This window comes from Prionailurus bengalensis, chromosome F2, assembly GCF_016509475.1.
Source record: "Prionailurus bengalensis isolate Pbe53 chromosome F2, Fcat_Pben_1.1_paternal_pri, whole genome shotgun sequence".
In the NCBI taxonomy this organism is placed as follows: domain Eukaryota; kingdom Metazoa; phylum Chordata; class Mammalia; order Carnivora; family Felidae; genus Prionailurus; species Prionailurus bengalensis.
This window is the reverse complement of record NC_057353.1, coordinates 57,770,919-57,798,483: the sequence shown is the minus strand read 5'-3', so window position 1 is coordinate 57,798,483 and position 27,565 is coordinate 57,770,919. Positions and strand designations below refer to the sequence as shown.

The 27,565-nt window shown below is 35.3% G+C and overlaps 1 protein-coding gene across 1 annotated transcript in view; it reads left to right on the top strand.

Moving 5' to 3' along the window:
• Positions 1-27,565, top strand: part of CSMD3 (CUB and Sushi multiple domains 3) — a 1,274,540-nt gene that overhangs the window by 565,606 nt on the left and 681,369 nt on the right. Inside the window, exon 10 of the mRNA XM_043601622.1 lies at positions 25,081-25,205. Coding sequence (XP_043457557.1) covers positions 25,081-25,205 — 125 coding nt within the window. The remainder of the gene's footprint in view (positions 1-25,080; positions 25,206-27,565) is intronic.

Sequence of the window (27,565 nt, the reverse complement as noted above, 5' to 3'; positions counted from 1 at the left end):
AAAAACTTGTCATTTAATAATATGTGGCATAAAATACATGAAATAACCTCATTTTTATAGATTTGGAAAGTAGTATACATAAAATATTCCCACATTACACAAGCCAAAATACTTGCCTTATTCATAGATAGTTTTATTCATCAAGAATTATTTTCTAGTTGCAGTATTTTAATGTATTTCAAAATATGTGTATTTTAAACTGTATTTCAGTGAAAGATTACCACGATTTAAATTATTTGCGGCCTCTATTCCTTGAATCACCATTTCTTGTTTATATTTTTATCATAACAGTGCAATAGCAGCTTGTATTTTCCTCTCTAGCAATAAGGAGTCCATAAGAAAAAGTTGATCAAGTATAAAGTGCTAAGTGCCTCAGAAAGTATGCATAGTGTGAGTACTAAGCCTTGTCATTTATTTATTTATTTATTTATTTATTTATTTATTTATTTATTTATTTTTAAGTTTATTTTTTTAGAGAGAGAGAGAGTGAGCATAAGTGGGGGAGTGGCAGACAGAGAGGGAGAGAGAATTCCAATTAGGATCTGCACTGTCTGCATGGAGACCGACATGGGGCTCGAACTTATGAACTCTGAGATCATGAGCTGAGCAGAAATCAGGGGTTGAATGCTTAACAAGCTAAGCCACCCAGGTGCCCCTAGTTTCTCTTTAGATTGCCTATCCATGTTGAATATTTTCATAAATCACATTTTTCTAAATGTCTTATTAGCTTGGATAACACAATTGGAGTAACTTTCAAAAACCTAGCCCCACTGTTTTTCTATATATTTATACAAGTTAAAATAGATTATTTTAAGGGGCTAGTTTTAATATGGTAACATTGTTCTGAGCAATTTGGGCTCCAAGAAATAATGGAACGTTTATGCTTCCATTACTCTTTCAGATCTATGTAATATGTCTTTTAAGGAATCTTTTTAAACATGCCAGAAACATATTTCCATATGGACAACACTGCAAGCCTTAATTGCTTTGGTCTTAAAACATAATACGAGAGGAAGGTTGCAGTGGAGGTTTGCTCAAATTCAAGTCAGCAAGCTTTTCTTAAGCATTTTTGGCTTCATGGTGAAAAAAAAAAATGGTGTCTGCCTTCAAGAAATAGAATAAATTCCAGTATGGTGATATGAGAAAGCACACAACTGAATATCATTCAAGTCATATGAGCTAAGAGAGCATGGCTTTAAGTTATAGGAAAACAAGGAAGATGAAAATCCATTTGAAGAATGGGTAGGATTCTTGTAGGAAAAGACTGGCAATATCACATTCTAGGAAGAGAGAATAGCATGTGCTATATTGCTGAGCTGATAAAGGGTAGAGGCATTTGGAAGAACAGTTTTCCTCAAGCAACTGGTTATTTTAAGAGAATAGTAGCTTTTTAAAAATCCCTTTTTTAAAAATACACTTCACGCAACTAAAATGATCTATTTTCTGTAAGAGGCACGTCTAGCATTCTGGAACACAATATGGCAGAATTGGAAGTATAATGTCAGAAAGTTCGGTTTCGACTGTATTAAGGAACTTAAATGCTAGAATGCAAATGTATAAACAAAGGGAAGAGAGAACCAAATTGCAAGCCCTGGGTTCAGGCCTACCTTTTTTACTGCTAGGGGCACAAACTTCAGGCCTAGAGGCTTACTCATTAGCAAAATAGGAACCCGGACAGGTATAATCCTTTGATAAGTAACAAAGTAACAGTTTTGAAAGTGTTTTTAAGCTATGGTTTGGTATATGTCTGTGTGTGATAATTGATATTATATAATTTCTTAACCCCATGAGCTATGAGGAGACACAAGTTTTTTGATCGAGGATAATATAGCAGTAGCTGTGCAATAAAAACCTTTATCTGAAAGCTAAGTGTAATACATCTTGTAATAGAAGAGGAAGCCATTGCTGTTGTCCAGATGAGAAATTTTAACAATGTAAAGTAAGATGGAGGCAATGAGAATTGAAAGGGAACAATTGATGAAATTAAAGAATTAGACTCAAAGGGTTGCAGGGTTTGGGGAAAGAATGAAGATTTTAAAATCTTTATTCATTGGAAAAATCATACTAAAATTAGGAAGAGAAAAGTAACTTGGCATTTACTGAACTCTTCTTTAGCCTGGGTACTTTACCAGGCAATGTTGTAACTTTTAGATACCTAGACCTTCACTATAGCGGTACAATCTGATGTTATTCCATTTTTATTAAAAGGGAAACAGATCTTTGGGGAGCATAAATGGCTTCTCCACGTCAAGTGAAAAGAATAACAGGACTTAAAATTAAGTTCATCTTATTCTAAATTCCATACTCTTTCATGTGTAATAGTGTATACTTGTTTTAGAAGAAAGACTAGTTCAGTTTTTAAAAGTTAAAAATAAATATCCAAATTTCAGAAAAAATGAAAATAATAAAGACCTAAAACAAACAAACAAACAAATGAACATGGAACATCATGATTGTTGAAATCTTCAACAGGTGATGGTATTCCTAAGGCAGAATATATAGTAAAAAGAAGACAGTTTTGGAGAAGGAACATGGAGCAGGGCTTATTTTTTAGGTAATGGGAAGAGGAAGTAGATTCAAGAAAAGAGTGGCAAATAGGTGGTAGGGTGACTTGACTAGACTCAGGGAAATCAAGATACTCCTTAGATCACTAAAGCCAAAAAAGAGGTTACACTGGTGACAGAAGAGTTGAGGGAAATGGGCATAGAGAATATTAATTTAGGGATAGAGAATCATTGGTAACTTAAGAGATGATGCAAAACAGATTACAAAATATTAGGAAATAGCTGTGTGAAATTCTATTCTTTAGGAAACTTTTGTGTTGGGGTGCCTGCGTGGCTCAGTTAAGCATCCAACTCTTAATTTCAGGTCAGGTCATGATCTCATGGTTCTTGAGATCAAGCCCCATATAGGCCTCTGCACTGACAGCATGGAGCCTGCTTAGGATATTTCTTGCCCTCTCTCTGTGCCCCTCCCCTCCTCTCAAAATAAATAAACATTAAAAAATATATATTAAAAAAAGTTTTTTGAGGGTAGAAGGGACACCTCTGGGAGTTTCTATGTATTAATGATCTCTTTGCAATCACCAAAGTAAGACATATAAGTGATTAGACTAGCATACTTACAAAGCTTATTTTAGGAGAACAGATGAAGGCAGGTCCACGTTCAAAAGTGTGATGAATTTATATCATGATAGCTTCTCTTGACTATAGTAGTGTTTTAATATTAACAGATGAGAGGCATGTACCCTGCTATTTCATTACAAGGATATATCAGTGTTTTAATACTCCAAGTAAAAATCCAAATTTTGTAGCCAAAATTGTTCTTTATTCTCAAGGTGAAGACAAATTCCTATCTTTGTCTAGTGATATATCTTTAAAGGCAAGGCATCAAACAAGAACTTTCCTACAGAAGGAAACTCTGTGTAGGTAAGGATTCCCAAAACTGAGCCTTCTCAGACATTTGGTTATCATTTTAAGAGACATTTAAATTTTTGATTTATTTTTCAGCATAGAATTTCCTGGCAGTTTCTATGTCTTTTTGGAAGCATTTCAAATAGGCATTTCAAATTAGAAACAGGGCTTTTAAGATTTCAAAACACAGCTGTTGGGAGTCTCACCTTGGAGATTAGCACACACAATGGTAGGCAAATCATAGTATGTCCCATAAGATATCTTCTCCAGGGATTTTTTCAATAATTTCCTCAGTGATTATAAAAATATTGATTTTATGCATATAAGAATATTTTTATTTTAGCAACTGCTGTCTGTAAATCATCAGTTTTAGGATGAGTTTGAAGTCCTGCTATTAGGTCATGTGATCAGAGAAAGTAATGGAGAAATGCTAAAGCTGTAGTTACACATAAAAAGGTAATATAAATCTCACTGGTAATGTTAAATGTATAGTAATTGTCAGATTTTTCAATATGGTAATATTGGTGCCTAATTCACTTAAACTTTAGTCCTCAAGTTAAAAAAATGAACATAGTAAAAGTAACTATAACTAGATTAATCTGTTATTAGTTGCATAATAATAATTTTTTTAAACATGCAAATTGTAGCAGCATCAACCTAAAATGTGAGGGGGGAAGTACATGTGTAGTTTATTAATTCTATTGAATTTTCCAAGTTAAGTTGTTATTGTTTAAAATAAGGTATTATAAGTTTAAGATATATTATGTAAGTCTCACGGTGACCACAAGGGGAAATCCTGCAGTAATTACACAAAAGAACATGATCAAGAAGTCAGAACATATGGATACCAAAAAACATCAAAACACACAAAAAAAGATGGAGGGATAAGAAACAAGTAACAATAGATCCACAAAACAACCAGAAAACAATTTACAAGGTAACAATATTAAGTCCTTGCCTATCAATAATTACATTAAATGTAAATAGATTAAATTAGATAAGTCACAGAAATAGCTGAACAGATAAAAGCATGAGAGCCAACAATATGCTGCCTATGAGACTCACTTTAACCTTAACAACAAACATGGATGATAAATGAGTTAGTACATCAAGAATATATAACAATTGTAGGGGGCCATGGGCGGGTCAGTCGGTTAAGCATCTGACTCATGCAGGTCATGATTTCACAGTTGTGAGGTCAAACCTTACATCGGGCTCCATGCTGGGCATGGAGCCTTCTTAAGATTCTGTCTCTCTCTCTCTCTTTCTCTCTCTCTCTCTCTCTCTCTCTCTCTCTCTCTCCTTCTGTCCCTCCCCTGCTGGTGGTCTCGCTCTCTCTCAAAAAGAAAAAAAATACATATATATATATATATATATGAATTATAAATATTTATGTGCCTCAAATTGGACTAACTATATAAAGCAAAAATTAACACTGGTCAAAGGAAAATAAATTAGTAATACAATAATGCAATACAATAATTGGAATTATTATAGTAACACTATTATAGTACTATTACTATAGCGGGACTATTATTACAAAAATAGTAATACAATAGTTGGGATTTAAATGTCTCTCAACAAGGATAGACTGATCATCGAGACAGAGAATCAATAAAGAAACAATGGTTTTGAAAAGATTGTAGAGCAAATGGACCTCATAGACATACATAGAACATTCTATACAACAAAGAAGAATCCATATTTTCTTAAATGCATATGAAGTGTTTTCTAGGATAGGCCATGTGTTAGGCCACAAAACAAGTCTTAGCAAATTCAAGAAAATAGAAATCCTGCCAGATGTCTTTGCTGACCACAATGGTGCAAAACTGGAAATCAGTAACAAGAGGAAAACTGGAAAATTCACAAACACATGGAAATTAAACAACACTCTGCTTAGCAACCAATGAATCAACAAGAAGTTAAAGGGGGAATTAAAAACTTTGTGAGAAAAACAAAACTGGAAATACAACATACCAGAACTTACGAGATACAGGGAAACAGTCCTAAGAGGAAAGTTCTTAAGATAAATGCCTACATGAAGAATCAAGAAAGATCCCAAATGTACAACAAACCCTCCACCTTAAAAAACTAGAAAAGAAGAGCAAACTTAGCCCAAAGTTAAAAGAAGAAAGGAAATAATAAAGATGAAAGCAGAAATAAATAAAACAGAAAACAGAAAAATAATAGAAAAGATTAACCAAGCTAAGAATTAGTTCTTTGGAAAGATAAAATTGGCAAGCCCTTAGCTAGAGTAACCAAGATAAAAATGGAGAAGAGGACCCAACTCAAGAAATCATTCCTGAAAAAAGAGACATTACAGTTGATAACAGAAATTCCAAGGATCAGAAAAACTATTTAATATGAAAAGTTTTATGCCAATAAACCAGAAAACCTAAGAAAAATAGAAAATTCTTAGAAACATTCAACTTACCAATCCTGAATCAGAGAGAACACCCAAGTAGACCTCGTATTAAAGAAGATTGAATCAATGATCAAAGATCTCCCAACAACAACAAAAAACACCCAGAACCAGATGGCTTCAATGGTGAATTTGCCAAACCTTTAAAGAAGAATTAATACCAGTATTTCTCAAACTCCTCCAAAAAATTGAAGAGGAAGGGACATACTCAAATTCATTTTACAAGGCCTGCATTATCCTTATACCAAAAACAGGAAAAGACACTGGTAGAAAAGAAAGCCTTTTTAGGTCAATGTCTCTGATGAATGCAGATGCAAAAATTCTCAATGAAATACTTGCACACAAAATTCTGCAGCACATTAATAGGATCATTTGCCATGATCAAATGGGATTTATCCCTGGATGCAAGGATGGTGAAACATATGAAAATCAATCAATATGATGATATCACACTAGCACAATCAAAGGAAAGAATCAAAAGGTGCAGAAAACACATCAAAAGTCAACATCCATTCATGATAAAAACTAGATTTAGAAAGAACATGCCTCAACATAATAAAGGCCATACATGAAAAACACACAGCTAATATGATACTCAGTGGTAAAAACTAGAGCTTTTCCTCTGATATCAGGAACAAGACCAGGATGTCCACTCTTCATCATTTCTATTCAACATAGCACTAGAAGTCCTGGCCCCACCAATCAGACAAGAAAAAGAAATACAAGGCATCTATATTGGTAAGGAAGTAAACTGTTACCATTTTCAGATAACATGATACTATACATAGAAAACTTTAAGACTCCACCAAAATACTATTAGAAGTAATGAATGAATTAAATTGCAGGATACAAAACTAATACACAGACATTAGTTGCATTTCTATAAACTAATAAAGAAGTATCAGAAAGAAAAATTAAGAAAGCAATTCCATTTGCAATTTTACCAAAAAGAATACAATACCTAGGAATAAACTTAACCAAGAAGGTGGAAGATCTTGACTCTGAAAACTGTGAAACACTGATGAAAGAAATTAAAGATAATACAAGCAAATGGGAAAATAGTCCATGTTCATGGACTGGAAAAATTGATATCGCTAAAAGGTCCATTCTGCCTATAGCAATCTATACATTCAATGCAATCCCTACTAAAATACCAACAACAGTTTTTACAGCAGTAGAACAAATAATACTAAAATTTGTATGGAATCATAAATGACCCTGAATAACCAAAGCAATCTTAGGAAAGAGAAACAAAGCTGGAAGTATCACAATTCCAGATTTCAAGATAAACTACAAGGCTGTAGTAATCAAAACAGTATGGTACTGGCACAACATAGACACATGGATTGACGGAACAAAATAGCCCAGACATAAACTCACACTTTTGTGGTCAATTAATTTATGACAAAAGAGGCAAGAATATACAATGGGGAAATGATTATCTCTTCAGTAAGTGGTTCTGGGAAAACTGGACAACCACACGGAAAAGAAAGAATCTGGACTACTTTCAAACACCGTCCACAAAAATAAACTCAGAATGGCTTAAAGACCTAAATGTGATACCTGAAACCATAAAAATCCTAGAAGAGAACACAGAATAAAATTTCTCTGATATCAGCTGTAGCAATGTTTTTCTGCATATGTCTCCTAAGGCAAGGAAAGCAAAAGCAAAAATAAGCTATAGGGACTAAATCAAAATAAAAAGCTTCTACACAGCAAAGGAAACCATCAACAACAAAAAAAGACAACATACTTAACAGAAGAATATATTTGCAAAGGATATGTCCAATAAAAGGTTAATATCCAACTATATAAAGAATTTATAGAACTCAGCACCAAAATAATCATCATCATCTGATTACAAAATGGACAGACAACCTGAATGGTTTTTTTTCAAAGAAGACATACAAATGGCCAACAGACACATGAAAATATGTTCAACAATAGTAATCATCAGGGAAATGTAAATCAAAATCAGAATGTGATATCACCTTACGCCTGTCAGAATGACTGAAATCAAAAAGACGAGAAGTGACAAGTATTGACAAGGACATGGAGAAAAAGTGGGAAAAAAGTTGGTGGGAGTATAAATTGATACAGCCACTGTGGGTAATGGTATGGAGTTTCTTCAAAAAAGATAAAAATAGAAATATTGTATGATCCAACAGTTTCACTACTGGGTATTTATCCAAAGATATGAAAGCACTAAAAAATATATATGCATCCCTACATTTATTGCAGCATTATTTATATAGCCAAGATGTGGAAGCAATTCATGTGTACATCAATAGAAGAATGGATAAAGATGTATATATGTGTGTATACACACACACACAGGAATGTTAAGTAGTCATGAAAAAGTATAAGGTTGTGACATTTGCAACAACTCAAAGGGACCTAAAGAGTATTAATAAGTCAGGCAAATACAAATAACATATGATATCACTTATATGTAGAATGAAAACAAAACAAACACACAAACAAAAATAATCAGACTTACAAATACAGAGAATAAACTAGTGGTTGGCAGAGAGGAGAAGGGTGGGAGATGGGCAAAATGGGTAAAGGGGAGTGGGAGATAAAGGTTTCCAGTTAAAGAATGAATAAGTCAGTGGAATAAAATTTACAACATAGGGAATATATTTAATGATGTTGTATTAATGTTATATGATGACAGTAGCTATGCTTCTGATGAGCAAAATATAACATATAGAGTTGTTGAAACACTATGTTGCACATCTGAAATTAATATAACATTGTGTGTCAAACTATACTCAAATATAAACAAACAAATAAATATTGTAAGAGTAAGATTTTAAAAACGGGATTCTTGTTTTTTACAGAAGTAGAGAAAACACTCCTAAAGTTTATGTGGAGCCACAAAAGACCTCAAATAGCCAAAGAAATTAAAAAAAAGAAAAAGCAGGAAGTATCACACTTTATGATTTTAAGCTATGCTATATAGATATAGTCATCAAAACAGTATGGTTCTGGCATAAAAACAGACAATTAGAGCAATGGAACAGAACTGAGGCCCAGAAATAAACCCAAGCCTTTATAATCAAATAATATTTGACAAGGGAGTGAAGAACACTCACTGGGGAAAATGCAGCCTCTTCCGTAAATGGTGCTAGGATAATTGGATAGTCACACAGCAAAGAATGAAAATTGATCTAAATCTTACACCATTTACAAAAATTAACTTGAATTTGATTAAGGACTTAATATTAGACTTGAAACCATGAAACTCCTAGAAGAAATTGTAGGAATAAATCTCCTTGACATAGGTCTTGGAGATGATTTTTTAAATCCGGCACCAAAAGAAAAAGAACAAAAGCAAAAACAAGCAAGTGTCACTACATCAAACTACAGCAAAAGAAACCATCAACAAAGTGAAATTATGGGCTATGAAATGGGGAAAAATATTTGCAAACCATGTATCTAATAATAGGCAAGTAGCCAAAACGTATGAAGAACTCATACAATTGAGTAGCAAAAAAATAATGATAATAGCAATCATTATCCAGAACATAGTGAATTAAAAATATGGGCAAAGGACCTGAATAGACATTTCTTTAAAGAAATATGAGGATGGCTAACACACTCAATATCACTAAACTTTGGGGAAATGCAGTATACAACTGCAATGAAATTTAACCCCGCATCTGTTAGAATGGCCATCCTCAAAAAGATAAGAGATAATAAATGCTGGCATGCATGTGGAAAAAAGGGAACCTTTGTGCACTATTGGTTGGATTGTAAATTGGAACAGCCACATGGAAAACATTATGGAGGACAAAAAATTAAAAATGGAGCTACCATATGATTAAGCCGTTCTACTTCTGGAACCTATCCAAAGGAGATGAAAATAATAACTGAAGAGTGATAGCCCCCATCTTCATAGCTGGTTGCTACAGATACAGAGCTGAAAAGGGGGTTTTCAATTGTATAGGAGAAAATGGAAATTAAAAAAAACATATAATACACTGTGATAAGTACAATTGGATAAATATATCCAATATACAGAGAAATAAATGATTACCTCTTTGGGGAATATAGGGAGGAAGAGCTGCCCCAAAGGAGATGACATCTTCACTATGTTCTGAAAATGGATAGAAGTTTTCCAGATGGACAAGAAGTTTAGGAGAGAATTTCAGGATGAGTGTTGAGCATGTGCACTGACCCAGAACTGTATACCATGCAGCATATCTGAGGGCAGTTTGTATTGCTGAGTATCAAGTACAAAGCGGGGTAGAAGATAAAGCCCAGGAAAGAGATTGACAAGTAGACAAGGGAATGCAATACATTCCCGATTGATGGATTAGCACCATAATTCATACTTTACTCCACAAACATGTAATTTTAACAAAACAAAAAGGCAAAGGCAAAGTGGTGTATCATAAGATTACTTCTAAGCTCCTTTAAATAAGCTATTGCAAGTAAGGGAATCCCCAATGGACATTTTACAGATAAAGCTTTATTTTTCCCAAATAACACAAAGTCCAGAAGAAGTACTTACTGTCATACCTTCAGCTTCTTAGTAATACTATTGGATACAGGGCCTCTTTCAGCCTTTTTAAATCTTTTCCACATTCTTAGCAGATTAGTTTTGAGTCTTTAGTGATGGTCTCATGATGGCAGGATGGCTGTTATGATCCTTGTTCCAGATACCAATTCCTCTTTTAAAAAAGGAAGGAGGACTAATGTCAAAGAGTTTTCTCTTTTCGAGACCTTGTATTTTTGTTCAGGAAGAAAAGTCTTAGCCAACTTCCATTTCATTGTCCAGAAATGGTCGGCATGCACATCTTTGAAACAATAGCCTAGCACAGGAAACACAAGTCTTGCCTGGGGCTGGCATGAGCATATCCTGAATAAATCAGGGTTCTGTTTAAGGGGTAGGGGGCCATTTTTGAAAGGGAATGGGTAGGGTCTGCCAGGTACAGACAGCATAAGATGGCATTTTATGAATTATTCTCGGTTTTGTTCTCGAATTTCATACGTTCCCAATCCTTTATCTCTTATCTACCCCACTCCTACTTTCAACCTGGACTCACACATGTATGCATATACACACAGACAGAACAGACTAGCCATATTCAACTACTGTGTTCTTCAGAAACTGTCATGCCTGTAACCCCTATAAATTTTGTACGCTGCGTTTCTTACCTAGAATGTCTGTCTTCTCATTCTTTGTTTGGCTACATCGGCTTAACCTCCAGTATTAAGCTCAGGTTTGAAGCCCAACCAGCCTTTATTAGGCAAATTCCCTTCTTTTTCTACAACAATCTCCATACTTAAAATGTGGTGCTGTGATTTTTTTTTTTCTCTTGGTCTATCCTTGTGTGTCCTTAAACTTTTTGAGAGGAGGGTCTCATGCCTCCTTTTAATATTGGATCCTCTGTATCACCTTTGCATAGAACCTCACATACATCAGTTTCAGAAATCTTGGTCAGCAAGCATCCTATTTTGTTGGACCTGCACGTATATAAGAAAAAAAATTCTTTTAGAATATAAGTGGCTTTAATCAAGCAGATATTCACCTATTCACGATTAAATTTGGGGCTTTGATTGTGTGTTAGACACCTGAGGTTGTAACTCCTAAGTAAACACTCAGTGAATGTATATTGAATAAATAGATTAATGAATATATGTTTGCAAGCGTAGAAGTTTCTGTCTTGGATGGCAAAAGTGATGGTAGTGTTCTGCACTAAGACTGGAAATAAAGAAGAACGGGTTTCAAGTAGGTCAGCTCATTTTGGGACATTTTGAATTCGTGGCCTTTCTGTGAGACATTCAGATGGTTACCAAAAGAGATCAAAAACAGAGATACAGATTTCTAGAAGGAGGTTGAAGCCATGTGTAGCACATGTAGCAGTTGCCCTTACGGGTATCCCCACCACACTCAAGATTCATGTACCTGTTCATCCAAGGGCTTCCAGCTGTAAACACCTGTGACTCCTATGGGGTGGCCACCTATGGGGGTAATGGGGAGTGACTCCTAACAGGTATGGAGTTTCTTTTTGGGGATAATACAAATATTCTGAAATTAGATAGTAATGTTGTATAACTTTGTGAATCTACTAAAACCCAGTAAACTGTACACTTTAAAAGTGAAAACAGTGTTTGCAAGTAAGTGGGTGAATGAATGGGTGTCTGGAAGGGTGTGTGTGAGGGGGAGGGGTCAGTTAGGTTGCAAGGTGGTGATGGGTGCACACATTGTGGAAGATAAGGTGGAAGAGTCAGGAAGCAACCAGACCAAGGGCAACCCTCACTTTCTGTCCCAAAGATCTCACACTTTGGCCGGAAAACAGTATGTGGCATCTGTAGAGCTTTTTATGATACGTAATAGGAGCTAGTATTTCTAAACTGTATTCAGACCGAGTGCTCCCTTCATTGCTAGGTCTACTTGACCCATATTCCCAGGTAACCACTAAGTTGTTCACCCTCTTTTTTTCAAGTTTTTATTTAAATTCCAGTTAGCCTACACTTTGATGTCCGTTTCAGGTGTAAATTTTCAATTCTTATCTAAAAATTTCAGTAGAAAAATTCAGTTTCCTCAGCTTCACCTTCAGACGCATGAGGTATGGTTGGAACGTCTGAATATATAACAAGACCCAGCCCCCTGAGACTACAACGTCAATGGCTCCAGACACACTTTGACAAACCCTGCTATACAAAAATAAATAGAACTCCAAAGCGGTGTTTAATGTTTTAGCACAAGAAGCTCCCCCTTGTTTTGGATCACGGTGTTGTTAGCGTCTTAGTCATTTTCTTCATGTTCCGAGGCCCAACGAAATACGCAACACTTCCATTTTGTCTTACAGTTTATGTTCCAACAACCTAGCATCATGGTCCACCACACTGCTTCTCCAACCTTGGATCAGATGGCGCATCACCACTCTCATTTCCTGTTTCGCGGTGAAATGGTGCGGTAGACTTGCTCTTTATTGCAGCAACCACTGAAAATCCCACTTCACAAAGAAATGATGCCATTGACAAAAATCTAGTGATCTAATATTGAAACTGAACTCTCTCAAGCTAGTGGTTTGCACCATGTACCATAGATGTCTGTGTTTCCTTCAAAACTTTGGAGTACTCTGCAGACCCCCCTGTGGGTCACTGCACCAACCTGATGTGCTCAACCCAGTTTGGGAACTGCAATTGTACCCAGTAAAGAAGGGCAGAGAAAATGTACAATAAAAATGCATGCTGGCATTTTGTTTTGCATTTTAGTAAGACCTGTTGCCCGGGGCGGGTACTTCTCCATCCATTGTTAGAGTCCAGACAAACAATGTGGTGTTTGTAACTATATTACAAAACAGCTGCAAATCAGCGTATCTTTTCTGGCTCTGCGTCTAAACTATCATGCCTTATCCTAGCGTTTCTTTCACTCAGCAAACACTTCTTAGGTACTTAAGTAGCAGACACTGGGCCAGACCACAGATGTAGGCGATAAAAAGGAGACTAAGACAGATTTTTTTTCCCTTTTAGAGTTTACAGGCTTCCGCTTGTATTCCAGTGATTCATAAAAAGTCTCTGCCATTCTGCCCAGCCCTTTATCAGACCTCTGTATACCTGTCTGCTGTTTGTGAGAGTGTCTTTTTGTGTCAAGTAGCAGAGATACAATGAAAACTTTGAACTATTATTTCTATGTCATGCTCCCATAGAATGCTTGGGACTTCTTTTTCTTTTCTTTTCTTTTCTTTTCTTTTCTTTTCTTTTCTTTTCTTTTCTTTTCATTTCTTTTCTTTTCTTTTCTTTTAAGTTTATTTATTTATCTTGAGTGAGTGTGTGTGTGTGAGAGAGAGAGAGAGAGAGAAAGGGACAGGGAAGGAGAAAGAGGGAGAGAGAGAATCCCAAGCAGGTTCAGCACTGTCAGTGCAGAGCCCAATGAGGAGCCGGAACTCATGGACCATGAGATTATGACCTAAGCAGAAATTAAGAGTCAGCCAGTTAACTGATTGAGCTACCCAGGTGCCCCAGGGACTTAATTTTATTTTAAAGTTAGTTCTGTAGCCAAATGTTGAATTATGGATGTTCTTTATTGTCACATACTATTTGATAATTTATATAACTATTTATATTTTATTATAATATCTGCTTGTACAGTTTTCCTCAATTTTATAGCTGGAAAACAAAAAGCTTAGAGAGATCTGGTATTTTGTGTGTCACTTTCCACCTCCTATTTTGAACTTCAGAAAGCTGATACTAAGACTTGCTCAATATTTATGAAAGCACAATTTCTTGGTTTTATTTTTGTTTTTCACCAGAAATGTACTTTTCCTATAAAATGGAGAGATTAATTGCAAAGTTATTTTGATCAGGATAATATAAAGTTCATGATATAGATATTAGAGGAACTGCATTATATAGCACAGTCACTATGTTAAATGGCAATGATTTAAAAGTTAGGCAACTACACCTCACTTCAAAGTTAAACACTCTTTATTCATTAAAGAGGCACAACTACATAAAAACACAATGAAATATTTGAGGTATATTTGTTGTGACATTTTACTTTAATAAAGAGTAGATGGATTCATGGAATGTTACAGCTAGCATGTACTTACAGATAATCTAATCCAATTTGCTTGAAATTTTCCTCAGTGGGCTATAATGTTAGTAAAGCTGAATGTGTAAAACTGACTTTATTTTATAGCATAGGCTTAACATGGAAGTAGTAACTTAAGATGCCAAGTTTTCATTGCCGACATTTGCAATAATTTATTATTAATTGTCAGCATCTCCGTGTTGGATTTTAGATACAAACACTAAGTGTGGGTAGTCAGTGCTCAGTCTCAGCGGCCCTCCCTATTTGTAAAACATTAAGTGGTTCACAAACAATGAGGTAGTTACTTTATGTGTTACTCTCTGCACTCTAAATATCACCCATAAAGTTCCTTGTGGATTACTCTTGCATTTTTCTTATTTCTTTGGCCAGAGAATAAATGACATGGATAACTGCTACAGAAGTAGATCAAATGGGATTTTATATATAAAAAAAAGTGATTTATAAACTAAAATGCCATATTTAAGTATTAATTGCTAATATTCTTTTAAAAATATTCTAGAGTCACCTGGGTGGCTCAGTCGGTTGAGCGTCCGGCTTTGGCTCAGGTCATGATCTCACAGTTTGTGGGTTCCAGCCCCACATCGGGTTCTGTGCTGACAGCTTAGAGCCTGGAGCCTGCTTCGAATTCTGTGTCTCCCTCTCTCTCTGCTCCTCCCCTGCTCATGCTGTGTCTCTCTCTCTCCTTCAAAAATAAATAAATAAAAACATTAAAAATGTTCTAAGATTTTAAAAAATACAAAAACTTGATCACCTTTGAAAGTTTAAAACCTCATGTATTCCAATTTTAATTTATCTATGCCTGTGAAATGTGTTCTTACTGTGAAATAGATTTTCTTTTATTTAAACCTCCACTTCCGTCAGTTTATTCCTCTATCACAACTATTCTTTTTTTTTAAATTTTTTTTAATGTTTATTTATTTATTATCAAGAGCCCAAGACGGGACTTGAACTCATGAGCTGTGAGATCATGACCTGAGCCGAACGAAGTCAGATACTTAACTGACTGAGCTACCCAGGCGCCCCTAGGACAACTATTCTTAAACAGAGGGTCATACATAGTCCTTTGGCAGGGAGGTTTGCAATGAATTGGCACCATATATATATATACATATATATATGTATGTACATATATATGTATGTACACATATATATGTATATACATATATATGTGTATATATATGTATGTATGTACATATATGTATATATGTATACATATATACACATATATGTTAGATACTTTATATATATGTCATATACCTCTGTATTTTGATATATGTTATCAAAGTTTGATAACATAACCTCTGAAAAATTAGACAAATAATGTTATTCCTCTAACACAACTGTTCTTAAACAGAAGGTCATACATAATCCTTTGGGGGGCATTTTGCAATAAGTTGATTACCAATACTAAAATACACACACACATGCATATATATATATATATACACATATATATACACACATATATATATATATATACACACATATATATATACACACATATATATATACACATATATATACATATATACATATATATGTATATACACACTTACATATATATATATATATATATATACACACAAATATATATATTTATATATCAAAGTTTGATAATGTAAGCTCTGAAAAATTATTCAAAAAGGATTATCTTCATTGCATTACTTAGTTCCCAGCTAATATGAGTGCACGGATGTGGGGAGATAAGTAGAAAAGCAACAGGTACAGTTAGAGCTACAGTGCCAGAATTATGATGTTACTTTGCCTTATTTTATGACGATGCCTCTCTGAGGCATATTTTATGGATATGTTTTCATGTGAATTACAAAACAGCATGTGGTGGAAGCCATAAGGAAACTTACCAACTTAACACCACAGCATTAAAGTTTTTTTTTTTTTAATTTTTTTTTCAACTTTTTAAATTTATTTTTGGGACAGAGAGAGACAGAGCATGAACGGGGGAGGGGCAGAGAGAGAGGGAGACACAGAATCGGAAACAGGCTCCAGGCTCTGAGCCATCAGCCCAGAGCCTGACGTGGGGCTCGAACTCACAGACCGCGAGATCGTGACCTGGCTGAAGTCGGACGCTTAACCAACTGCGCCACCCAGGCGCCCCAGCATTAAAGTTTTTTAGACCTTATTTTTGCCACTGATTTCATTTTTCATTGTCAGGGATTATATAATCAGATTCTAATTTCTAATTGCATCAACCACTTTCCTTTATGTTTCTTTTGTATTCTTTTGTATTGTTATAGCAATAAAATTTGTGCCACACCCATTATAGCTTTTCAATTAATACTATTTGAAAAGTTTATTATTTTCATAATTTTAACTTAGTCTCATAGAACATTTTTAACACAGTACACAAGTTTGTGTTCATATTTTTAAATAAATTTTATTTTGTCACTGCTTTTTGTGATTTTTCTGAATATTTTGCTCTTTCTAAACCTTTTTGCTACTAACCTTCAAAAACACTGTTTACTAATTTCTTTTTTTTTTCTATCAAAGAATATCATTATCCTACCTTGAGCCTTTCTGTTTATAACTCAGTTTTGGATCTGTACGATACTTCACTTATAATGTACAAACACTGTGCCTATACAGGATTAAACCTCTATCAAAAAGTCATATTCAATCAAGAAACAAAACCTGATCTAGTGAATGTTGAATAGAAGATGTAAAAAAAAAACAAAGACAATTCAAAACAAACAAGCACACAGTGGCAAGGATTTATCTCATACACGCCAGGAGCAAGAAAAGAAAAGAAACAGTATCAGTATAAAAATAAGATTTTTAGTTGTTATTTTTTTCATAATTGCACTGAATTTTGAAATTTTGTAATTTTGAAATCTTATTAGGTTCAATAGCAAGGATTTTTGAGGAGGCAATTTTGAAGAGTTCTGAAGAGATGATGAATTAACTTTGAAAGTTAAGGACAGGGCTCCATGATAATAATCATTATTCTTTTCTCTGAAGGTGTAAAGTTCTAACTCATTTTAATAGCTTTATTTTAGCTTAGTTAGCTTTTTTAACTCATGAAGAGCTGTCCCCATATGAAAACCCACGTTAATGTGTTCACCTAGTGTTCCTTTGTTTCTTTCTGACCAAACTATTTTGTTGGGATTGTTTCTTTTTCCAGGATATTATCCTGATTGGAATTGCCCCATTTCTCAAGCAATTGTGTTGTTTCGTGAAAGTATATACATATATTAAATAAAACCATAAGAAAGACTGACTCCTAGTGATAAAATTTAGGCTGAAGTGAAATGAAGTATTGGAAGGTTGGGGCAGGTGGCAACATCACCTTCTAGATATTCTGTCAATGCATACAGAAGTCCAAGTTTGGGGAGACTGAGAGGGTAGCACTTGGTTTCAGTATTGATTGAGATAGTGAGTGACTTTTAACCTCGCACCACTGAACAAGCCAAGGTACCCAAGGTCAGTATCCAAACTGATCATAGCCAAGAGTGCAACAAAAGGCAGTAGATCAGGAGACTAAATTATAAAAAGGCAGTAGATCAGGAATGTATGAATGCTGAATTTAATCTTCGTGGCATTTGGCACAGATTGGGTTCTGCTGATACAATCTTTGGAAGGGAATAGCATTAATTTTGTAGGGACAGTGAAATGACAATACATATAAAAAGACCATGGTGTTCTTTTCTCTTTTGAAGGAAAGTTTTGGGATGAGTTAAAAATCTCACTATATTTGAAAAAAAATTATCAATATACTTTAGATTTAAAAAAATTTGAAAAGGTGGGGCGCCTGGGTGGCGCAGTCGGTTAAGCGTCCGACTTCAGCCAGGTCACGATCTCGCGGTCCGTGAGTTCGAGCCCCGCGTCAGGCTCTGGGCTGATGGCTCAGAGCCTGGAGCCTGTTTCCAATTCTGTGTCTCCTTCTCTCTCTGCCCCTCCCCCGTTCATGCTCTGTCTCTCTCTGTCCCAAAAATAAAAACAAACGTTGAAAAAAAAAATTTAAAAAAAAAATTTGAAAAGGTAATTTATTATAACCTTAGAATAAATTTTGTGAATATATATATATATATATATATATATATAAACTTTATAGTAAGTGGGTTAATACCATCACTTTTGCTTCCAGCTTAAGATGACAGGTTGAATATTCGAGAGAGAGAATAACCCAGGGTACAAAAGAGAGACATATTGAATCCGAAACCAGGTGCAGAAACAGCCCTTTCATAAAAAGATACAAGTGCTCTGTTTTTACAGTAAGAAAGGAGAAGAGAATGAATGTGAGTAAGAAAAGAATAAGAGTTTTGGAATTAGATTAAAAACACATTAACAGTATAGAGCTTAAAGGTTTTTTTTCACTTATTTTCATAATCTTTATTTTCAAAACATTCTACAACAATCATAAATCACTTGTATAATTCTAAAAGAGAAAAGAAAATCATATGGTAAAAATTTCCTACTCCAAATCCATTTTGGTAAAAGTAACCTCAGATTTTCTAATGTGCAGTTAATCATTTTTGAAATTATTAATTTAAATACATTTAGAGAATCATTTGATTTTCGAAGATATTAAACAGATATGATTGAGGTCATCTTGATGATAGATTAGAATGGGGAAAAGTTACATATTTTGAAAAATTAACATCTTTTTTCACTGACAGCTCTGATATCATAATGTGTTTTTGCAATAATAGGTATAATTTTTAAAAAGATGATAGTGCAAGGGCGCCCAGGTGGCTAAATTGGTTGAGTGTCCAACTTTTGATTTCAACTCAGGTCATCATCCCAGGGTCCTGGGATTGAGCCCCATATTGGGCTGCGCTCAGCATAGAGCCTGCTTAAGATTCTCTTTCTCTTCCTCTGCCCCTCTCCCCTGCTTGCGCATGCGCGCTCTCTCTCTCTCTATCTCAAAAACAATAAAAATTAAAAAATTAAAAATTAAAAAAAAGATGATAGTACTTCAACAGGGGCCAATATAATCACAGTGAAGACCAACACTTGTTTTTCCAGCTATGTGATTGCATATCATATGCTTGATGACTCCATACTTTGAAATTAAAACTGTGTTCAATCCTTTATTTTGGAATGTTCTATCAGATTGAGTATCCTACTACAGTGAAAGGTTTTATTTAGCTGGGCGAGACAGATGTCTCTTCAGTGGTGACAGAAAGTACAGTTTGTACAGCTTGTCTTCTGTATAACTGAATACTTTCCTAGAAATACATATTTTTAATGAAACTTAGTTGTTTTTTTAAGTTTGACTCAAATATTAAAGCAGTTCATAAAATGAAAACACAGTGCATTTGTTCAAGATATCCATTTCTTAGATATTATGGAGCCTGGATTCCTCTGAAAAGACTACTTATTTCATTGATTTCTGCCCTCGCTATGTTCTTTTCCTCTTATATTTTTGGTCTAGAATATGTTAACGTGTAGCTGTGATCCGAGATGGAGGTATTTGTAGATGCCCAGTAGAGTCTTTCTTTCAATAGTGGGGTAGAAATTACTGAGTTTCACGGTTATTTCCATGATTGGGGTGCTCAATATGTGTTAGGTGCTCTGTGTACTTTATAAATGGTATTTCATTACATGATCACAACAGCTGAGGAAGCTGAGGCTTTCAGACATTTTTACGTTTTTAAAGCCAAGGAACTGGGAAAGAGAAGAGTTGGATTTGAAAGTTCTGCCTTTTTTTTTTCAAATATTTTAGAGAGAGACAGGGAGTAGGGAAAAGGGGAGAGGGAGAGAGAGAGAATCTCAAGCAGGTTTCGTGCTCGGCGTGGAGCCCAACATGGGGCTCAATCCCATGATCCTGGGATGATGACCAGAGTGGAAACCAAGAGGTTGACAGTCAACATACTTACTCCCCCAGGGGCCCCTGAAAGTTCTCTCTGATTCTTTGGCTTAAACTATTGGCCATAGTCTAAACTACCTCTCCCATTGTACTCAACAGAGAAAAAAAAATCACTGGAATTGTTAATCATAGAGTGCATACAGGAGTGGGTAGAAACTTTAGGGACTAATCGCTGGTCGTCTTTGTTAAGTAGCAGAGTACTTACATGTCTGTTATTACAAAGTGCCTATCTCCAAGCTAAGTGTAGTTGTTTGCTATAATCAAAAGAAACAAGCTAAAATACTTGCTATTTAAACAAGATGAAATGTCTTTCTTTCAGCAAGAAGAATCTGGTAAACTAGAATATTGTAACCAAATACAAATACATTGACGACTACAGTGATCTTGACAGAATTACTAATCACTAAGTGAGAAAATAGTAATTAAAATTACTTCTATGGACCAGACCTTTTTTTTTTAACCATGAATCTCCTTAGTACAGTTACCATCATATCATCTCTGTGAGAGCAAGGATCACTGCAGTAGTTTGTAAACCAAACTCCTTGCTTCCACCTTTGCTCCCTTAAAGTTTTTTCTTCACCTAGCAGCCACTATGACCATTTTAAAACATAAAGGACCCTAATGTCATTCTTTTGCCTCCCAGTCCTACAAGAACTGCCCAGTTTTCTCAGAGTAAAGGTAGAAATCCTTACTATGGCCTACAAATTCATAAATGATCTGCCCCTAATCTCTAATCACTTCCTTAATTTCATACCCCAGTCTCCATCATTTGCTTTGCTCTAATCACATTACTTTTCTCACTGTTTCTGGAACATAGCAAACGTGTCACATGGTGGGAGATGAGTACAAGTGGATTATAAGCAGTTTAAATAACCATCAGATAATATCTTACCCAAGAATAATTTGTCCCATTATAAGAATATGGTATCTTTGGAATAAGCCTTTTTAGATAATAATTATTATCTAAATATATACTATTATTTACTATTATACTATTATTTAGATAACAGTAAAGATATCATTTATTCAGTCCCTCTCAAAAATACACACACACACACACACACACGCACACTCACACTTAGTAACTTCCTGTATAGTAGACTAATAGGTTGGAAAACAAAATAGATGAGTGCCTGGAGTTTTTACAGTGGGATGAGAAATGCAGTAAGTAGACAAATACACAATGCATCAGATAGTATATAGGAATTCATAGGAAAGAAGCTGATGGATTAGGAACAGTTGTTTTTTAGATAATAGTCAAAGAGAGCCTAATGGATAATTTTACATGTATTAGAAAAAACAGAAGTGAGAATTTGGCACCTGTGGCTTCCTGGAGCAGCCATTTTTCCAGAGTAACACAAAGGCAAATGTAAACACCCGGAGACAAGTGTGTGTTTTAATATTTTCAAACCAGAGCAAGGAAGCCAGTGTAGCCAAGGAATAGAGATTGGGGAAGAAAGTGATAGGAAAAGAGTTTTGGAAATTAGCATGGACAGATCACATAGGCCATGATAAGGGCATTGCCTTCACTCTCAGTGAAATACGGAAGCATTAGAAGATTTGACACAGAGGAAAGGCATAATTTGAGCAATCTTGTAAAAAGATTGCTGCGGACACTAAGGATAGATTTTAAGGAGTCAAGAGCAGAAACAGGAAAGCAGCAACATAGCAGCAGAAGGACTATTGGCAATAAAATAGATGAGAAATTATGATGGCTCAGGTCAAGGTGGTGGCACTGTAGGGGTAAGAAATATCAGGTTCATGATTTTCAAAGTGTTGATAACAGGATTTGCTCAATGAGGTGGACGGGAAACGTAAAAGAGAGGGATGAGGCAAGAATGATTCCCCAGGTTTTTAGTCTTCAACTAGAAGGATAGTTTTTATTGATGAAGGTGAGAGTAAGGAAGGGCGAAGAAGTGGCTATTAGATAAACTTGTAAGGCTTCTCAGGCCATAGAGTAGTCTAAATAAATCTTGGGGCCATTAAGAAGTTCACCAAGACCCTAATCATTTATTTCTTGGTTGTATGGGTATTTAATTTGTGATGATTCACTGAGCTGTATATTTTGTTTTGTACACTTTGCTAAGTGTGATTCATATTTAAAAAGAACCACTTTAAAGATGTACTTGAGTGTAGACAATGTTTCATTAGTTTCAGGTGCGTCATGGGATACACCTTCTCTATACTTTATGTTGTGCTTACCACAAGTGTAGCTCCCATCTGTCACCATGCATTAGTATTACAATGATCACTGCTGTATTTCTTATGCTGTGCCTTTTCTTCTTGTAATTTATTCATTCCCAAACTGGATGCCCGTATCTCCCACTCCCCTGCCCTCTGGCATCCATTAGTTTGTTCTTTGTAGTTGTAAGTCTCATTCTGCTGTTTGCTTATTAATTTTTCTTATATTCCATATATTAGTGAAATCATATGGTATTTGCCTTTCTCTGTCTGACTCATCTCACTTACGTAATACCCTCTAGGTCTATCCCTCTTGTTACAAATAGTAAAATCTCATCTTTTTGTGGCTGTGTAATATTCCATTGTATGTATAACACATCTTCCTTATCTATTTGTCTGTGGATGGACACACAGGTTGCTTCTGTATCTGAACTATTATAAATTATGTTGTGATTATCATAGGAGTGCATATATCTTTTTGAAGGAGAGGTTTTATTTCCTTTGGGTAAATACCCAGTGGAATTATTGGATCATGTGGTAATTCCATTTTTAATTTTTGAGGAACCTCCATACTGTTTTTCACAGTGACTGTAGCAGTTCACATCCCCAGCTTTTCAAAAAGAAACGGTGAGAGAAGAAAAGAAAATGCCTCCAGAGGAGAGTAGATTCTAATGCCTAGAGACTTTTCCCTATGCTAAACCTTTGTTCTTTGTCATGCCATCTTTAGTTCAGATTTTTTGTTATCTTTAACTTAAATCAGAGGTTGGACAGCTTTTTCTATAAGGCATCAGATAGGAAATTTTGTAGTTTGTAGGACAAAGTGTCTCCATTGCAACTACTCAACTCTGACATTGTAGCATGAAAACAGCCATAGACAATATGTAAATGAAAGTATCCCTGTGTTCTAATAAAACTTTATTTATACACATCGAAATCTGAATTGAGTACAATTTTTACATTTCATAAAATGTTATTTTTGTGATTTTTTTCAAATGTTTGAAAGTGTAAATGCGATTTTTATGTGTTGGGCTGTACAGAAATAGGCAGCGGACCAAATTTGGCCTGCAGGACATAGTTTGCTGATCATTGACCTAAACCACTTAAATTATTTTCTCATACGCCCCTATACTCTAATACATGTTCCTTTTAAACTGTCCTCTATGCTGTTCCAGATATATCTTTTTACAACACAAATGTGATCATGCAAGCTGCCTCTATGACAAGCTTCGGTTGCTGAACAGGAGCTGTTCAGACACAGGCTGGGTGAGAGGGTGCAGGCAAGGCCCTCCAGGAAGAGGGGGAAGGGAGGACAGTGCAGACAGAATACAGCATGGCACGTGCAGATAGTCAGCTGCTAGAGGTAGCGTTCACGTGCGGCACTGGGTTAGGGATGGGGTGGAGAAGTTGGCTGCACTTCTTGCTGGAAGACTTTTTATGCTACGTAAAGGAAATTGGACTTTATCTTTTTGTGGTGAGTTGCTGTTCGGGGATTTTAACAAAGAAAATGCATGGTCAGTTTTTTCTTTTTTTTTATTTCATTCCAGCAAACATCCATTACCCTTAGAAATTAAGGTTTTAAAAAATGATCCTTTTAGTAACTTCGCTTTCAGCGGAAAGGGAAGCAAAATCCAAATTGCAGTAGGTCAAATAATAAATGATGGGTAAATTTTATATGCAGGGCAATAAACACAATTTTGCAGCCCTAAATATGTGTTTGCTTGTTTGTCTATTTATTGATATACAAGTACCAGTCCAAATAACTGCACATATAAATACCTGCTAGAAAAGTACCACGATGTGGTATGAATACAAGGGTTGAGATTCAAGTCAGGAAGACCACTTTTTGCTTCATGGTTACCACCTCGGATTGGAATTTTACTCAGTTATAGAGGTGTCTGGGTGGCTCAGTTCGTTAAATGTCCAACTTCGGAGCAGGTCATGATCTCACAATTCATGAATTTGAGCCCCATGTCAGGCTCTGTGCTGCCAGTTCAGACCCTGGAGCCTGTATCAGATTCTGTGTGTGTGTCTCTCTCTCTCTGCCCCTCCTCTCCTTGCCTTCTGTCCCTCTAAATACATACATACATACATACATACATACATACATACATACATACATACACAGGGGTGCCTGGGGGGCTCAGTTGGTTGAGCGACCGACTTCGGCTCAGGTCATGATCTCACGGTTTGTGGGTTCGGGCCCCGCGTCGGGCTCTGTGCTGCCAGCTCAGAGCCTGGAGCCTGTTTCAGATTCTGTGTCTCCTCTCTCTCCCTGACCCTCCCCCACTCATGCTCTGTCTCTCTCTGCCTCAGAAATAAATAAACATTAAAAAAAATTTATAAAAAAAATAGTAAATTACTCAGTTACTTAACCTTGGTTTCTACAACTAACAACACGATAATTAAATTTGATGACAGCTTTCTGTAGTTCCTACTAATATCTTCATGTTATTGACTTACAAGAGGTTCGTCTGTTTATAACTTTTATTATATATTTGTACAAATTATATTTTCATATTTTGTTTTCCCATTGGAAAGATACTTTTTGTCACTATGGAACATTTTTGACCCATTGGATATTAGCAGTAGAAGTAGAGATCAATCACTGTTATATGCTTCTAATCCTGTTGTTTTTTTTTTTTTTTTATCCTCTGTTTAATTTTAGCCTTGGATCAACTGTGCAGTTCTCTTGTGATGAAGATTATGTCCTACAGGGGGCTAAGAGCATCACTTGTCAGAGGATAGCTGAAGTCTTTGCTGCTTGGAGTGATCACCGCCCTGTATGTAAAGGTAAAGAAAAATCTTTAAATCAAAATGCTCTCTTCACAACATGTTAATAGTTTGAACTTTATTCCACTGAGTATAAGTTTCAATTAAATCTTTAAGGTGTAATGCAGTCTTTAAGGAAGTACTTAACTCATGTGTTTAGCAATAGTTGTTGAAAACCTCTAATATGTGAAGCACTGGGTTAGGTTCCCAAGGAGTACCCAATGTAATAATTGGAGTAATATGCGATATAAGACACTGATGACTTTGTTGGCTTTATTTTAATAAAAAATTACCTTGTGTAGAGATTCATAGGGCCTGATTTTTTAACCACAGTTTTATCTCTATTTGTATGCTTGGCCATTTTAATTGCATTTGTCTCCAATAAGCGATACTGGTGTCGGTGGAGGTAGAACACAGTTCTGTGATTCGTTAATTTAATCTAAGACAAATCCATGTGTACCCTCTGGCTTCCCATATTACCAGTAACTGCAGATAAGATTTATTCCCACCACCTTCTTCAAATTAAATATTTCTATATGAATTAAATACACTCCCGTTTACTAAAATTTACTCAGCTGTGTTTGAAAGTCAACACCTCATCCTACTGGCAGTTGTGATTGCTCCTTTGTTATTGTTGTTATTTTTTACTAATTGCATCCCTGGATATTTCAGTGTCCTAGTACTCAAAATTTCATTAGGCTTTCTTCACCCTCGGGGAACATTTTCACTGAGTCAACACACTGTAGATTCCCCTCAGGTGTCATAAGGGTGTTATCAGGGGAATAGAGAAGGGGCATATTTGAGAGCTGCCATAAAGGAAAAAAGGCAAAAGTATTTGACAACTGGCTGGATTTGGAAGGAGAAATTAACAAGAAAGAGTCAAAGATGACGTTCAAGTCCATGAGACCAGAAAAACCTCATGCTGTTAATAAGTACGAAGAAACTGAAAAATGGAGTTTTATGAAAAATTATCCACAGTTACTTCAATATTGTGATCATTGGCAGCACTTGTAGGCACTTTGTGCTGGGCATAGAGCTAACCACCGTATATACTATGTTTTATTTAATCCTCAAAACAAACCAATGGAGACATTATTATCTCCATTTTAGAAATGAAGAAGGTAAGGCCTAAAGAGATACAGTCACTTTCCCAAGCTCAAATACTTGGAAAATATTTTTCCTTAAGTCCTTAAGTCTATAAGTCCTTAAGACTTATAGAATGGAGAGAAAAGCCAGATTTCAGAACTTTACTGATGGAATAGAAAATGATAAAATGGAAGCAACAAATATATTCCACTCACTTGGCAATGGCAATGGCAAAGAAGAGAGAATCTAGATGTTTTACAGATTTGAGTAAATTTTTTCTGTTATAGGTAGATGATTATTCATAACCTATCTCATTTGCAAAGGCTTTCAAAATGACATATAGTGTGATAACATTAAAAGTAAAGTGAAAAGGAGAGGATACAATAAGGCAGAATAGTTTCATGATCCTAAACAAAAGTTTACATACAAGTGGGTAGACAACTGTTAAGAATGGTTTACATGTAAGACTTAAACATGGTGGCTGCCAAACAATGGGGAAACATGACCATTTTACACAAAAACCATTGTCTATAAAATACAAGCATAGCAATGAAACAGAAAAAGCAAACTTTTTCCTGGCTTTGAGGTCCGAAATGCCTTGCATTGTTTTTTATAAAGTAGACACTGAATAATAGGCATTGTGGGAATAACTTTCATCAATGTTCTGGCAATGACTAGAACAGTAAACTGTATAAGGTTGATTTTTTATGGTGTCCTCCACTCAAGACAAATTACAGTTATAAAGGACAATGTAGTGAAAATCATGGTTTCAAAGAGTGTGATCCAAGTATCTTGCTTCAGTTTCACATAAATTAGATGTGTGAACTTTCTGATGGCAATAAAGAATAGAAAAAATAGAGGGTAGATTTAAAAAAAAAAGAATAATGGTAATGCAGAAACAAAATCTTACACAAGAGAAGTTACAGCCAGATCATGGAATTTAAGGTCTAGGTAAAGTAAGATGAAGACTATAAACCATCTTTTTTCATTCAGGACTCTCATTTCAATAAAAAGAATGAATCATATTTATTACAATTGTAAATTGTTCAAAGGCAGGAATAATGTTACATTATTCTGTTATTCTTCACAAACCCTATGGAACAAAGAGCAGCTCTGTAGTGACCTATATCTCAAGAAATACTTGTTGAAAATTAATGCGTGATTATTTTTCTTTGATTCCAAGATGCAGGAGCCAGGAGCTATAAATGTGCATGTTCAACATTCGTATAGTGATATTATTTCATCTAAATTTTACATCTTTTCTGCAGATACTAATCATTTATACATAGCTTTTT